This window comes from Hylobates moloch, unplaced genomic scaffold, assembly GCF_009828535.3.
Source record: "Hylobates moloch isolate HMO894 unplaced genomic scaffold, HMol_V3 SCAFFOLD_3, whole genome shotgun sequence".
NCBI classification, from domain to species: Eukaryota; Metazoa; Chordata; class Mammalia; order Primates; family Hylobatidae; genus Hylobates; species Hylobates moloch.
In genome coordinates, this window is record NW_026652278.1 from 111,350,313 (window position 1) to 111,366,717 (window position 16,405).

General features: G+C 34.5%; 1 protein-coding gene across 7 annotated transcripts in view; it reads left to right on the top strand.

Annotated features, from left to right (window-relative positions):
* The window catches only part of USP53 (ubiquitin specific peptidase 53), an 80,527-nt gene that overhangs the window by 55,819 nt on the left and 8,303 nt on the right, over positions 1-16,405 (top strand). For all 7 annotated transcript variants that reach the window (XM_058436710.1, XM_058436713.1, XM_032146483.2 and 4 more), the window contains 5 exons: positions 1,897-2,059; positions 2,834-2,986; positions 4,278-4,424; positions 5,882-6,620; positions 8,226-8,302. In XM_058436710.1, the coding sequence (XP_058292693.1) occupies positions 1,897-2,059; positions 2,834-2,986; positions 4,278-4,424; positions 5,882-6,620; positions 8,226-8,302 (1,279 nt within the window). The remainder of the gene's footprint in view (positions 1-1,896; positions 2,060-2,833; positions 2,987-4,277; positions 4,425-5,881; positions 6,621-8,225; positions 8,303-16,405) is intronic.

The window sequence follows — 16,405 nt, forward strand, 5'->3', positions numbered from 1 at the left end:
AGGCTGAGGAAATCACTGGTCTCATTATAGATTAGTTTCACTCATTCTACAGTTTTATATAAATGGTCTCTTACAGTATGTACTACTGTGTATCTGCCTCCCTTCCTTTAGCATAATGTCTTTAAGATTCATTCATGTTGTTTGGATTCACACTTTCTTTTTATTGTGTGTTTTATGGCTGCACAACAATTTATCCATTTACCTATTGAAGTATGAGTAATCTGTTTGTGAACATATTTTTTTCCATTGCTCTTAGATAATACCTAGAAGTGGGATTTCTGGGTTGTGTGGTAAGTGTCTGTTTAACTTTACAAGAAACTATCAAATTGATTTCCAAAGTGGTTATACCAATTTGCATTCTATGAGAGCAATGTATGAGAGTTCCTGTTGTTCCACATTCTCAGCAGCACTTCATGTTGGTATTCTTTTTAACGTTAGCCCTTCTCGTGTATGTATAATATTATCTCACTGTGGTTTTCATTTGCATTTCCCTTGTGATTGGTAATATTTTGAGCATCTTTTCATGTGCTTGCTTGACCATTCTTACATCTTTCTTTTGGTGAAATGTCCAGATTTTTTTGCCAGTATTTCGCATTGGATTATCTTCTTATTAATGTGTTGTAGGAATTCTTTATTCTGCATACCAGTCCTTTATTAGCTGTATGTTGCTTATTTTTTTTTCAGTTTCTTAATGGTGTCTTTCCAAGAGCAAAAGTTATTAATTAATTTAGATTAGGTCCATTTTAAAAATATTTTTCTTCTATGGTTTGGTATGCTAAGAAATCTGCCCTTCCCTGGCCGGGCGTGGTGGCTCACGCTTGTAATCCCAGCACTTTGGGAGGCCAAGGTGGGTGGATCACGAGGTCAGGAGATCGAGACCATGGTGAAACCCTGTCTCTACTAAAAATACAAAAAATTAGCTGGGCGTGGTGGCGGGCGCCTGTAGTCCCAGCTACTCAGAGAGGCTGAGGCAGGAGAATGGCGTGAACCTGGGAGGCGGAGCTTGCAGTGAGCTGAGATTGCGCCACTGAACTCCAGCCTGGGCAACAGAGCGAGACTCCGTCTCAAAAAAAAAATAAATAAATAAATCTGCCCTTCCCCAAGGTTGCAAAGATTTTCTCTTTTGTTTTCTTCTGTAAGTTTTAGTTTTTGTGTGAGCCATTCTGAGTTAATTTTTTTTTGTTTTATATGAAGTCAGGTCAAAGTTATTTTTCTCATGGTAAAAGTTCTTTTTCTCCAGTTGTAGCACCATTTGTTGAGCTGATCTTATATTTCTCCATTGAATTGCCTTGAAGTCTGTCAAATGTCAGTCAACCACATATTTGGAAAGCTTTTTAAAATTTAATCACCTTGAAGTTTATGATCTTTGCCCATCAAATTTTTAAATGATAATGTTTAAAATATTTTTATTTTTATTTATTTTTATTTATTTATTTTTTTTTTGAGACGGAGTCTGGCTCTGTCGCCCAGGCTGGAGTGCAGTGGCGCAATCTCGGCTCACTGCAAGCTCCGCCTCCCGGGTTCACGCCATTCTCCTGCCTCAGCCTCTCCGAGTAGCTGGGACTACAGGCGCCTGCCACCACGCCCGGCTAATTTTTTGTATTTTTTAGTAGAGACGGGGTTTCACCGTGGTCTCGATCTCCTGACCTCGTGATCCGCCCGCCTCGGCCTCCCAAAGTGCTGGGATTACAAGCGTGAGCCACCGCGCCCGGCCAAAATATTTTTATTTAGACTAGTTACTAAATGCAGTTAATTATATGATACCTACTTGAACTACTAGCAGCTGCATATCTAAATGTTTTAAAAATATAAAGTAACTCAGAGTCTCTGTCTTTTCATGTAACACACTGATTACAAGGTTTTGTTTTGTCTTTATTCATTGTGTTTTTTTAAAAGATTGGAACTAGATGGAAAGATGTTGTCTCCAAATGCATTCGATGCCACTTTCAGCCACTACTTTTGTTTTATGCAAACCCAGATGGCACAGCAGTTTCTACTGAGGATGCACTCAGGCAGGTCATCAGCTGGTCACATTACAAATCTGTTGCAGAAAATATGGGTAATTCTTTCTTTTAAAAATTCTCAATGTTTTTCTATTATCACAGTTAACTAGGAATACTAATACTCTGAATATAAAATGAATATAGAGGGTAATTTCAAATTTGACTTTCAGTAGAGCTGAGGAAATTTTAGTAATTTTTGTTAGTATTTTGGAATGCACCTTTTCTAATCGGTGGCCTCAGAAGCACCTTCAGGCGTTACCCACTATTATGGTCACACAATCACAGAAGAGCCTTCATTAGTAGCTCTTTCTATTTTTTTTTTTTTTTTTTTTGAGATGGAGTCTCGCTCTGTCGCCCAGGCTGGAGTGCAGTGGCGCAATCTCGGCTCACTGCAAGCTCCGCCTCCCGGGTTCACGCCATTCTCCTGCCTCAGCCTCTCCGAGTAGCTGGGACTACAGGCACCCGCCACCACGCCCGGCTAATTTTTTGTATTTTTAGAAGAGACGGGGTTTCACCGTGGGCTCCATCTCCTGACCTCGCGATCCGCCCACCTCGGCCTCCCAAAGTGCTGGGATTACAAGCGTGAGCCACCGCTCCCGGCCTGCTCTTTCTAGAAGTACATTTTAAGTGATTTAGTAAACTGGAAAAGTCCGAAACAGCTAGGTCATTTTTGGATGCATTATAAAGCATTTTGAAATTCTTATATGATGTCAATCCTCTTAAGTTTTAAGTAACTTTTTTTACAGTTAAAAATAACCTGAAAAAAATGATTCAAACATCTCTTCTCATGGGAAGGAAAGGAATGATACATTTTTGCTTCTCTTTTTAAGGATATGAAAAGCCTGTAATTCATAAGTCAGATAATTTAAAAGAAAATGGATTTGGTGATCCAGCAAAGCAGAGAGAAAATCAGAAATTTCCAACTGATAATATTTCATCATCTAATCGGAGCCACAGTCACACAGGTGTAGGGAAAGGACCAGGTATGTGTTTAAATTGTCATTTGTACATAGTTCCAAGTGAGTGTCCTCCTTTCTTCACTTATCGGAGGATGCTTACCTAGCTTTCCTTGGCTGTGAAAAGATAATAACAAATAGATAACAAAATTTGTCTTTTGATTTATGCATTTCTCTGAGAGCATGGTCAGTTTAACCTGACCAGTTTGATTCCATGAGTTGTTTGAGTTTCTTCATGCACTCAGACTGTGGTAGGCCTGAGGCAATCTGGACAGTTACCAAATAAAGCAATAATGTGGCATTTCCTTCAAAGAGTTAATTATCAGCTTGGAGCAGAAAAACATGAGTTAGTAATTTGGCATAAATGCCAAAATTAAATTTACTGGTAGTGAATGCAACAGCAGTTCAAAGTTACTATTGCTGTAGTTTGTTCTTAACCTCGTTTTTATTCAACTCTGTCTTGTTACTGTTATTTCATAACTAATTTTCACAAGCCAGGTTCTGTAACTTGGGTCCAAAATGAGACCTCACAATACTGTGTACCATTACAGTTTAGAAATACATATGACTCTTGTGTGGATGTTCAGGATGATTTTGTAAGCAACCTTTAAATATATTAATGAAATAATGTGTGATCATAAAAGTAACTCATTTAATCAAGGGTAGTAAGATTGAGAATTAACAGTTATCCACAAAAAAACTAAAATAAAGGCTTTTTAAAAATTCTTAATGAAGCTGTATCTCTTTTCCTTTCACAGATTATCGATACTCTCAGATTAAGACATTTTATGTTTTTCAAAAGACACCTAGTTTTAAGCCCAGAAATAGTATATATGTGTGTAAGAATTGAAGCATTGGAACCAGACAACTTGGGTTCATATTCCTAGTTCTAGACTTACAAACTTTGTGAACTTGGGCAAATTTCTAATTTCTCTCTGCCTCAGTTTCCTTACCCAAAATAGAGACAGTAATTGCACCTCAAAGAAGTAAATGAGTCAAACACCTGGCAAATAGTGACCATTCAGTTACCTTTAGCTGTTATTATTTTAATGGCAGATCTCTTTCTTTTTTTATACTTGTTTTAGGGGCTATACAAGGAGTTTTAAAAGACAACATGCATCTCCAGTGTCAAGAAAAATCACATTTAGTTTTTAATCATAAAAATACCATTGTATACTATATACCATTGTATACTATATATCTACATATCTATGCTCTTTTTAAATATATCTTAACATTTTTATATAGATCAATTTTTATTTTTATTGAGCAATTTGAAAAATGATCTGTATCTTAGTAAGAATGATTTATTTTACAGCTAAGTTAAGTCACATTGATCAAAGGGAAAAGATAAAAGACATTTCCAGAGAATGTGCTCTGAAAGCTATTGAACAGAAAAACTTACTTTCTTCACAAAGGAAAGATTTAGAGAAGGGACAAAGAAAAGATTTAGGACGACATAAAGGTAAGTTAAGATCTTGTACTATTGATTTTAAAAGGAGCTTCTAAAAATCTTATTTTAAAACTGAATTTTATAACTTTAATTTCTGTATATGTTTAATATATATTAAAAAATACATAAAATATATTAGTTAAATATATATATTTCTGTATATAATATAGAAATATATAAATTATATATATTTCTGTATATGTATAAATATATAAATTATATATAATTTCTATATATAGTTTATATATAGAAATTAAATTATATTAAAGTTATTTTTAATAACTTTATTTTTAAGAGGTGAGAGTTCACTCTTGTCCAGCCTAGAGTGCAGTGACACAATCATAGCTCTCTGCAGCCTTGAACTCCTGGATTCAAGCTATCCTCACATCTTAGCCTCCTGAGTAGCTAGGACTACAGGCACATGCCACCACACCACACATGCTAAATTTAAAAAAGTTATTTGTAGAGATAGGGTCTTGCTATGTTGCCCAGACTGGTCTTGAACTGCTGGCCTCAAACGATCCTCTTGCCTCAGCCTCCCAAAGTGCTGGGATTACAGGGGTACCCAGACCTATTATATTTTATATATTTATTAATATGAGTTCTTTAATACACCTATAATAAATCTAAATATGCAAAATATCCTGGTTCTTATTTAATTCTAACCTGGGATACTTGTATATGTGTTTCGATGTTTTAACTTACTTACAGATATAATTCACTCATGGCACATTCAAGTAATAAGGAAGTTTGTAAAATTAAGTGAAGGGACTCCTTTTCTGGCAATCCCTGACCTTCCCCCTCTTTACTTAGTATTTCCATTTCCAAATTATAAGCATGTCTCTTTAGGGTTCTATGCTTTTTTCTTTATGAACAGAGCATAATTTAACTGATAGTGATAGACTTTACAGGCTGATTTAAGATTTTTGCTTCAGCAACGTCTTTTTTCACGCATACCTTTGTACGTTTTTGCCAATAGCCATAGCATAAAAATTCCTTCAGAGGGTCAGGATATGCTTACTTTTAATTTTGACAGATGTGGCTCAGTTGCCCTCTTGAAAGACTGTACTAGTCTGCCCTCCCACCAACAATGATTGGATGTCTGTTTGTTCATGCTCTCAGCAACAATTGGTTTAACAAACTTTTAAATGTTTGCCAATATAAGAAGTGGAAAATATTTTTATGATTTTTGTTATGAGTGAGATAGAGTGCTTATTTTTTTAAAAACTGCCTCAATTATGATCTACCTTAGAGATCATTTTTTAAAGTTTCATTTATAAATACCCCTTATTAAGCATACATAAGGACTAGAAAAGCACTTTTTAATCTCAAAGCAGTATGTGATATGTACTTGTAATTACTATTTACCTAAAACTGTTTAACATTTTATCTCTAACAGATATTTGCCTTGTGACTACAAGGTGGCTCTGAGGAGTAATTCATGTGTATCTTTAATTTTTTTTTTTAAGATTTGGTTGATGAAGACCTTTCACATTTCCAATCTGGATCACCTCCTGCCCCAAATGGTTTTAGACAACATGGGAATCCACATCTATATCATAGTCAAGGAAAAGGATCATATAAACATGACCGAGTTGTACCTCAGAGTCGAGCTTCTGCACAAATCATAAGTTCAAGTAAATCCCAGATTCTTGCTCCAGGAGAGAAAATAACTGGCAAAGTTAAGAGTGACAGTGGCACTGGATATGACACAGACAGCAGCCAAGATTCTAGGGATAGAGGAAACAGCTGTAATAGCAGCAGTAAAAGCCGGAACCGAGGTTGGAAACCTGTGAGAGAAACATTAAATGTTGATAGTATTTTTAGTGAAAGTGAAAAAAGACAGCATAGTCCAAGACATAAACCAAATATCAGTAACAAGCCTAAATCTAGCAAGGATCCAAGTTTTAGTAATTGGCCAAAAGAGAATCCAAAGCAAAAAGGTTTAATGACCATATATGAAGATGAAATGAAGCAGGAAATAGGAAGCAGAAGTTCCCTTGAATCTAATGGAAAAGGAGCAGAGAAAAATAAAGGCCTTGTAGAGGGTAAAGTGCATGGTGATAATTGGCAGATGCAAAGGACTGAGTCTGGATATGAAAGCAGTGATCACATCAGTAATGGATCTACTAATTTGGACTCACCTGTTATTGATGGAAATGGTACAGTAATGGATATCAGCGGTGTTAAAGAAACAGTATGCTTCAGGTAATGTAAAAGTTGAGTGAATCATCTTTCCATCACTCTTCTTTCTTGTTAATTGCATGAAGTAATTTTCGAAGTTTGGGGTCAATTAAATAGGATGGAAACAGCATGAGCTGTTTTAAAGAGCTTTAAAAAGTTTGTTTCTTTTAAACACAAAGTATGTTTCTGTAAAGAAACCTAGGATATTGTAGTTTATTTGATACTTTAGATTTCCATTTTTAATAGTTATTTCCTGATTCCAAAAATAGCAGCTTTTTATTTTTAGAAAATTTGGAAAGTACAGAAGTTTATTACCATTGTTGTGTCACTGTCAACAATTGATTGGTTTTAAAGCACAGACTTCAATTGGTATCATCTCAGTCATTAAGTTGGTTGTTTAATTCTTCTTTTTTTGGTGGGAGGGGAAGGAGTCTCACTCTGTCGCCCAGGCTGGAGTGCAGTGGCGCAATTACGGGTCACTGCAACCTCCGCCTCTCAGGTTCAAGGGATTCTCCTGCCTTAACTTCCCAAGTAGCTGGTACTACAGACACGCACCACCACACCTGGCTAATTTTTGTATTTTTAAAGACCGGGTTTCGCCAGGCTGCTCTTGAACTCCCAACCTCAGGTGATCCGCCTGCCTTGGCCTCCCAAAGTGCTGGGATTAGAGGCCTGAGCCACTGTGCCCAGGCTGTTGTTTAATTCTTCAGTCTACATAATGTTTATAATCCCATCTCTAACATTTGTAACTCAGAACTGAAGCTAGTTTTTACTGTCACAACTCATTCTCATGGAAGAGATATTTTCCCTTTAGCAAATATAAAAAAATTCAGCCAAATAACTTTGTGTTCAATTAATTCTAAATACATTTATTATATTACTGTTTAATCCTTCTAACAATGTGTTTGTTTGATATTAGCTGATATTTGACCACATTTGTTATTAAAAGGTAGATTTGCAAAAATCAACTGCTCATGTTTAATGAAAATGCTTGTTTCAATAAAGACTTAAGGAAAGGGCCAGGTGTAGTGATTACACACCTGTAATCACAGCACCTTGGGAGGCTGAGGCAGGAGGATTGCTTGAGCCCAGGAGTTCAAGACTAGCCTGAGCAACATGGAAAGATCTCATAATCTCTAGGAAACAGTTTTAAAATATTAGCCAGGTATCGTGGCATATGCCTGTGGTCCCAGCTACTTGGGAGGCTGAGGTGGGAGGATCTTTTCAGCCCAGGAGGTCGAGGCTGCAGTGAACCATGTTTGTACCACTGCACTGCATCCTGGGCAAAAGAGCAAAAGGTCCTGGCTCAAAAAAAAAAAAAAAGACTTGACAAGGTAATTTTATAATTCTTCTTGGAATGGAGTAGCCTAGGGCAGTAGAAAGATCAGGACTTTATAACCGGATAGACTTAGATTTTAATTATTGGGCAAATTAATTTGACTTTTACAGTCTTTATCTTCTGTAAAATGAAGATAACAACTACTTTTAAGTATTAAATAATGTACATTAAGCCCTAGAACAGCACATGGCATATAATAAATGTTTAACAGATGTTGTTTTTTTTTTTTTTAGAATAAACAAAGGCAGTCCATAATAACTGATGTGTTTAGTGTGTATTTTATTTTCTAGTGACCAGATTAAGACAAGCAACCTAAATAAAGAATGTGGGGACTGTACCTCCCTTCAGAGCCAACATCACTTAGAAGGTAAAAAGCTTATTTGAATATAATAGTTGCTGTAATAAATGAATTATAGTAATTTATTGTTTGCTATTATGTACCTGAGAGAAAATCCTATATGACTATAAAAGTTATTTTTAAATAACCCTAAAATATCAATAAACATATTTTATTAAGTTAATATGTTGTAATGAAGTACATGTGGAAAGAAGGAAATCAGCATTCTTTTTTGTATGTATATTGTCATACAAAAGAAAGCATGCTATACTTTCCCCATTGGCTTCACAAAGTGTTAATAATGGTTTTGTATCTTACTTTTTATTTGATTGGATAACTATTGCTTTTGAAGTTTGCAGCCTTTTTTAATGTGCTGTTTCGATATGTCTCTGATTAAAGATAGCATTAGATTGCTTCCTTTTTTGATTTAGATGATGAAGTCTTTAAATTTTTTTTTTTTTTTTTGGTAGCAGTTTGCATTTTAAGTGTCCACATTAGGGACCCTTGAACACATTGCCTTTGATACTAGCCCTTAAAACTGTGATTTGAGACTCAGATAGGCAGGAGTATCTGTCTATGGTGGCTTGTTAACACTTTACTTTTACTTAACAGAAGGTATATTTCTATATTTGCAAAGAAAAATGTCATGTTCTGATAGCTTAGAAACTGTCTGTAGACTGTTTCTACATAAAGTCTTTCTGACTTTCTACATAAAGTCTTTTCTACATAAAGTCTTTCTGACTTTATGTACTCCCTACCTTTTATGCCTATGGGAAATAGGCATAAAAAGAGAATGGTCCATTGAGGTAAGAGTAAAGAAGATAAGAATGGTCCTGTTACTGATAAGTTTATGAGTAATGATGAGGGAAGTTGAGACCATTCATACTTGAAGGCTTTTAAAAGATGGGAAAGCTATGAGAAAAGGGGAAACTCTATCAGGATAGGTAGGTTTTAGATTATGCAATGGTAGTGTCTTCAAAATCTCAAGCTGTTAACTCGTTTGTTTCTTGCTCACAATACAAGTCCAGAGGTGGTCAGTGTAGTCTCTTCTTAGGGGTCACTCAGGATCCCAGGCTAAGGGGATATGGGTGAGGAGGACATAAAGGAAGATATGTTGTGGAGAATCACCTGCCAACTCTTAAAACTTCAAACCCGAAGTGACACATGCACTTCCACTTCTGTATCATTGACCAGAGCTAGTCTTCTAACCAGGCCTGATTTCAGAGAAGGTAGAAAAGTGCAATTTTACAGGTGCTTGGAATTGAATGGAAGTATATGCGAACAACTCTAATGACTGCCATAGTAGTTAAGAACAGATAGAAAGATTGATAAGAGCCTTCTGGAAAAGTTCAGTTTGGCAACAATAACTATGCAGTGGTGTGGGGTTATTACAGGTGATTTGTTAGCAACACATAACAGCCCAGAAGCAAAGAAAGTTAGATATTTGAATGTATACAGGATTCAGGGTTGCTGTTGGGAGTATATACCTGAAGAATTTGGGGGAGAGAAGTCAAGGAAGATGATTAGCAAAGGGATTATTATGTTGCAATCAAAGGCAATGTTTTCAAATTTTATAATTCAGAGGAGTAGAAGGCATATAATTTTTCACAATATGAAAGAGCAATGAACAGCAAATTTTAAAGTTTTTTAGTCTTTATTATGCTTAAGGCTTTTGTGGGGATTATTTTTCAGTTTGCAGACAAATAATGTGATAAATGTTAAATTATTTTGTTTTCATCAAATGGTATACTATCAGAAGGAAACACTTATATTAAGGAAATAACCTTCCTTTTCCATATTAGAATGTCTCGCCTGATAAAATCTGATAAGTTTGGTAACCAAGTATTACAGGAAACAGTAAAGGGTTGGCCAGAAATCATAGCAAAAGTCAGTGAGATTGAACAATAACTGCAAGTTCAGTACTTGTTACAAAATGATGCTTGCTTCCTGATAGTTATAAAAACACAAGATCATAGAGATTTTGGTGGTCAGAAGTACATTGCTATAAGAACTTTGCAGGAGGTTTCCTCATTTAATATGAAAGTGTGTGTGTGTGATGCACTTAAAAATGCTTTTTTGTGGTAAAATATGTATAACCAAATTTACCATTCTAACTATTTTTAAGTGTACAGTTCAGTGGCATTAAGTATATTCACACTGTTGTGCAATGATTACTACCATCCATTTCCAGAACTTTTCTATCTTCTCAAACTGAAGTTCTCTACCCATTAAACAGCTCCTCATTCTCCCCTCCTCCCAGCCCTTGGCAATCACCATTCTACTTTTTGTCTCTGTAAATTGGACTATTTTAGGTACTTCATATAGGTGGAACCATATGATATTTGTCCTCTTGTGTGTGAGTTATTTCACTTAGCGTGATGATTTCAAGGTTCATCCATGTTGTAGATGTATCAGAATCTCATTCATTTTTAAGACTGAGTAACATTCCATTGTATTATATACCACATCTTGTTTATGCTTTCATCTGTAAGTGGACATGTGGGTTGTTATTACCCTTTGGCTATTGTGAATAATGCTGCAGTGAATATTAGTGTGCAAATGTCTGTTTGAGTTCCTACTTTGAAGTCTTTTGAATATATACCCAAAAGTGCAGTTGCTGGGTCCTGTGGTAGTTGTATGTATGTTTAATGTTTTCAAGAACTGCTGTACTATTTTTACAGCAGCTGCACCATTTTACATTCCCACCAGCAGTCCATAAGGACTCCAGTCTCTCCATATCCTCACTAGCACTTGTTATTTTCTGTTTTAATAGGTATCGTATTGTGGTTTTGTGTAACCTACTCTTTATTTAACTAAATAAATTATACTATTTTAAAGTTATTTCTGATTTCATAAACTTTCTACTTCAAAGCCTACCATGGTTCTCTAAGCCAGTCTTTGACTTGAGAACATCTGTTTGTGTTGTGCCTTATGGTATTATGTATTCCCTTCCCCCAATCTGGGACTGGGAATATGTGGAAAAGTGATATAGGAATTTTTTTCCCAAATTAAAAACTTGCTGTGCATGGTTTTTTCCCCCAATAAGGGACAATTTATTATAATTTTGTGACTATATATGATTTTCTTGGTCATTCCTATTTCTTATTTATAAAATGAGGGCACACTTACATTACTGACCTATAGAATCATTTTATATCAATAGCTAAAAGACTTAAAATTTAAAGAGGCTTAGAAATTTCTTATTTTCATATTTTCTTGACATTTTGTCAATTTTTAATATTAGTCTATGCACGTATATTTAATGGTAGAGGACCAAAATCTATAATAATGCCACCATTATTTCTGCTTTTTTTATTCCATTAATAGAGATATTATATAGGCTTGTCTGCCTATGTCATGATGAATTCTGCTGCAAAAATCCATCCCTACACTGCCTAAAGCTGTTATATTTGGGAACATTGTTTAAATTGCCACAATGCCATTTGTAATATTTTAGCCCCCTTTTTAAAATGGAATTGTAGTGGAGGGATTTCACACACCTTAAATTACATTCAAGACAGAAGAAATGATATATTTAAAACACATTGTCAGGAGAAAGCATCACATATTTGGAGAACACAAGTAGTTTGGTATATGCAGGGCAGAAGTGCATGCATGGAATTATGGGATAATGGCAACAGGGATAGATAGAAGCCAAATTATGGTGAAAATTTGTGCTATTTTTTAATCATAGAGGAAATGGAGAGGCACCAAAGGATAAGAAAAATGGTATACTGTAATTTGCATTTTGGAAAAGACTGTGGTGGTGGTAGTATAGAGGATAAATTTGGGACAGTGGGAGAAAAATTAGTTAGATGACGATTGTAATAGCCTAGGAGAGAAAAGTTGGGGGCAGTACCAATGTCAAGAAGTACTTGAGAGACGATAAGCATATGTGGGCAGGATAATTAGTTAGCTTTTGTGACATGTACCAAATGAGAGAAAGGGAAGCAGGGATAGGTGTATTTGGGATGTATACAATTAGATTTACCATTTAGCAAAATGGGGAATATAGGAAGAAGGAACAGATTTTGGGGGATGCCAAGTTTATATTTTAATTTGTTGAGTGTATCATCTAGGTAAACAGCATTATTAGGCAGTTAGGAACATAAGTCTAAATCTCAGGAAAGATTATATATTTAATAACCATCCACCTATATAGGAATTGAATGCCATAAACACAGACAGGATCCTTCAGGAAAATTGGAGATCAAAGGGCAAGAAACAAAGTAAGGAACATTGGCTTCCCTGAGGAAGAGAAGTGAGCTAAAACTAGAGAGAAGGAGCAACTGTAGAAAGGAATGAGAAGGGGGAGCTGGAAAGATATGAGAAAATATTGCGGTTATCAAAGGAAAAACAGAGAAGTGTAGATCTTTCAGGGGAAGAGTGTCCATAGGTTAAGCAGAATAAGGATTAAAAAGTGCCAGTTTGATTTAGCATTTATTAGTGGTATAGTAAAAGCAGTGTTTGAGGAACATTAGACATAGAAGGAAGACTGAAGTAGAATTGAGGTATTTAGAAGTAAAGGGCCATGTTTGTAACTTAATCTCAAATGGTCCAGAAAAAAAAAAAACCCTATTATTAAAATGTTAATAATAGCTGAATCTGGAGAAAGGATATAATATACTGCTTTTTTCCATTAATAGAGATATTATATAGGCTTGTCTGCCTATGTCATGATGAATTCTGCTGCAAAAATCCATCCCTAAATTGCCTAAAGCCATTATATTTGGGAACATTGTTTAAATTGCCACAATGCCATTTGGAACGTTTTAGCCCCGTTTTTAAAATGGAATTGTAGCAGAGGGATTTCACATGCCTTAAATTACATTCAGGACAGAAGAAATGATTTCTTCTTACAAAAATGATTTCTTCTTATAAAAAGTATGTTTTATACTTTTTAAATCTTTCAACTTTTTTGAATGTTGAAAATTTATTTCCAAGTAAAAAGTTAAAAGATTACAGTAGACTAATGGTTACACAGCAGTGTAAATGTACTTAATGCCACTGAACTTAAAAATAGTTAGAATAATAAATTTTGTTACGTATATTTTACCACAATAAAAAACCCTTGAAGTGCATTACATACTTTTTCATATTAACTGAGGACACCTATTGCAAAGTTCTTAGAGCAATGTGCTTTTGACCATGAAAATCTCTATGACTTTATGTTTTTATAACAGGAAGCAAGAGAAGTAAAGAAATGAATTTTTGTCTGTCTTTCCAAACATTTGCTGTGAATAGCATACCTAGAGGAGAAAATGAAACTAAATGCTTAGTTTGCATTTTGTTTCATTTGTTTTCAAGTGGACATGCTTGGTATTTATTTATATTGCAGAAGATAAGGAACTAATGATGTACAGAGGGAGAGAAAGAAAGGCATGAAGAATAGAACAGAACAGTAATTGATGGAGTAAGACCCTTGAGGCAGAGTGAGAAGGAAACAAGGTAGAGACAGGATTTGAATGAAAAGGATGGCAGCTTTTCTGTGATGAAGGAGAGAAAGATGAGAGCAGATACTGATTAGTGTGTATTTGTGTTAGGTAGAACAGTTGAAGTGTTGATACCTAATGGACTTTCTTTTTTCTATGAGGTACGGTTATCTACTGAGGTAAGTACATAGTAGGTTAGGATATTTATAGATCATATGTAACAGATCACAAAAGAATTATTAGGTCTTTCAAGAACTTTTGCCATTTGCTTCCGGAGTCTGCAATACTTGGCTTAATCTCAGTTGATCCTATAAGTTAGGATTAGTTAATGCTGAGAGTCATGATCTGGGACATAACAAATAGGAGTGAAAGAAGTTAGTCAGTGGTTTAAAAATCTGTTAAGTCCCTTATTTCTTCTTGTACAAATAGTCTGTACCTCCACTTTTTTAAGTGAAATATACTGTCCTTAATGTTGTTACATCCTAGAATTAAGTCAATAAAAAATTTTGTCAGAAGTGTTTGTACATATACGTAAGTTTTCTCTAAGATGTTTTTGGCAAACTACAGAGTTTGTTTATTTAAGATAAATACACTGAAAGTATATTTAGAGAAGTACTTTTGTCAGCCGATTTTTTTTCTATGCATATTAAACATTTTTTCTCTAAGAATTTCACAAACTGGTAACACATAATCTCTTCTCTTGCTGTGGCCTACCCAGGACCACCAAATGGCTACCTATGTACTTTTTAAAAACTAAACTTCTGGGATTGAAATTTACTTTGTAGCAAAATAGCAATATTTGCTTTTCCTTTAAATTATAATCCAGTGCAAAAAGCAGTTATTGACTCCTCCTTTATTATTTTGTAAAATCCCCAAATTTAGGTTTCAGATAGTATAGATTATTACTACATATTAAAGTATCTCTCTACTGCTTTTAGTATGTAGTAAATTTAGCCATAAATATTTATCTAGTTAAAGTTTTCTGATTTTTCTAAAATATTCAAATTTATTTCAAATGTATTTTTATTGTAAATTCAGTCATTGATTTGATTATTGCTGTTGAATGTTTAGGGTTTGTAAATGTAGTATTACCATTATATTCTGAAATCTCATTATACAAGAGTGAAGATTACATTGTCTATGTCAGCAGTTTGGTTTTATTGCTATATCTATCTATCTATCTATCATCTATCTATCTATCTATCTATCTATCTATCTATATCTATTTTAAACATAGGTCTTTTTTCTCAGATGAAATATATATTTTGATTTCTTGAATACTCTGCTTTGGTTTTTTTTGTATACAGAATCAAAATGGGCATTATTAAAGTTTCTTGCCTTGATACTGAGGTTTTTTTTTCTGTGTCAAAGTGTTAAAATTGGACTATCTTAGATTTGCGAATAACCTGGAGCCAAAATTCCTCACAAAGACACGTGGATGTCTATGTCAGCAGAAGAGAAAAATAACATATCTATTTTTAAGTTAGTTGGAATTCTGAAGTCAAACCACTTGGTTGAATGCCTGCCACAGTTGATATTGAAATTTCAAACATGCTCATAAAACCTATGCTGCCTCCTGCTGCCCATTGTGTGAATAATTTATAAAAGTAAAGAATTACTTAAGAACTAAATATTTACTTGTTTCTTGTTTGTGAATATTAAACTTGAAATTATGAATTGGCAAATAAATTATGAATTGGCTAATAATATGAAGTTAAAAATCACACTGGGTAGCAAATTACATTTCAACTTAAAAATTAAGCTGTAAACATTGACATATTATTGAAGTTCTTTTTGACATCTTATTTCTTGTCACATCTGTTTTTAATCATAAAATAGCTGTTGAAAAGATTGGCAAAGTTTTCGAGCCTCAGGCAGTGTGTCAGGCTTACCCACAGTGATTTTCTTAAACATGAAAAATAATATATTCCTTCTAGAGAGACTCTGGGATACATTTTACTGCTTTCTAAAAGTGTTATGAGTATAGCACTTATAGACTTGAGATAAGTGGGAGGGAAAGATAAGATTTGTCTCAATTCATACTTAACTTGTCTTGCACCACTGAGTTGGGAACATGATGGGCAGGGTGGAGGTGACTTAAAAGAAGTAAAACTGTGTTTTTGAGGCAATTGTTTATTCTGCAGACCTTCATTTGAATGTCTTTTGTGTGCTAGATACTGTGCTAACTTCTGGGGAAATTTTTTTTTTTAAAGGCACATATATAATCAGAGAGCTTACTGCAATTTAGTGGAAGTAAACGTGTTAAATCTTAAATGAATGCCAGACTTATAGTTCCTCTCATTCTACCATCTGAAGTTTTTATTATTTACTATATGGAGCAATGTTGGCATAGAGGGTATTAAGTTCTCATGTATATTACATGACTGTTTCTTGGAAATTGCTTCCAAGATTTAACTTGCAGAGCCTGATCATAATCAAATATAGATTATTTTTCCCCTGTAGGGCAATACCTAAAAAATATCTAAGATAAAGAACACTTATTGTTTAAAAAATAAAATTACTGCTTTAATAACTTTGTTTTCTTTGCAGTCTTCATAGATTTGGTGTACAGTAAAGTAGAAGCAGGAGAATGAGAGGAAAATGAGATAAATGAACATGATGAAAATGTCAACTAAAAGTACGGGAGAATGCAGAAAAACTTACTAGAAATGTTACAGAAGCGTAGACAATTAGTTGACAG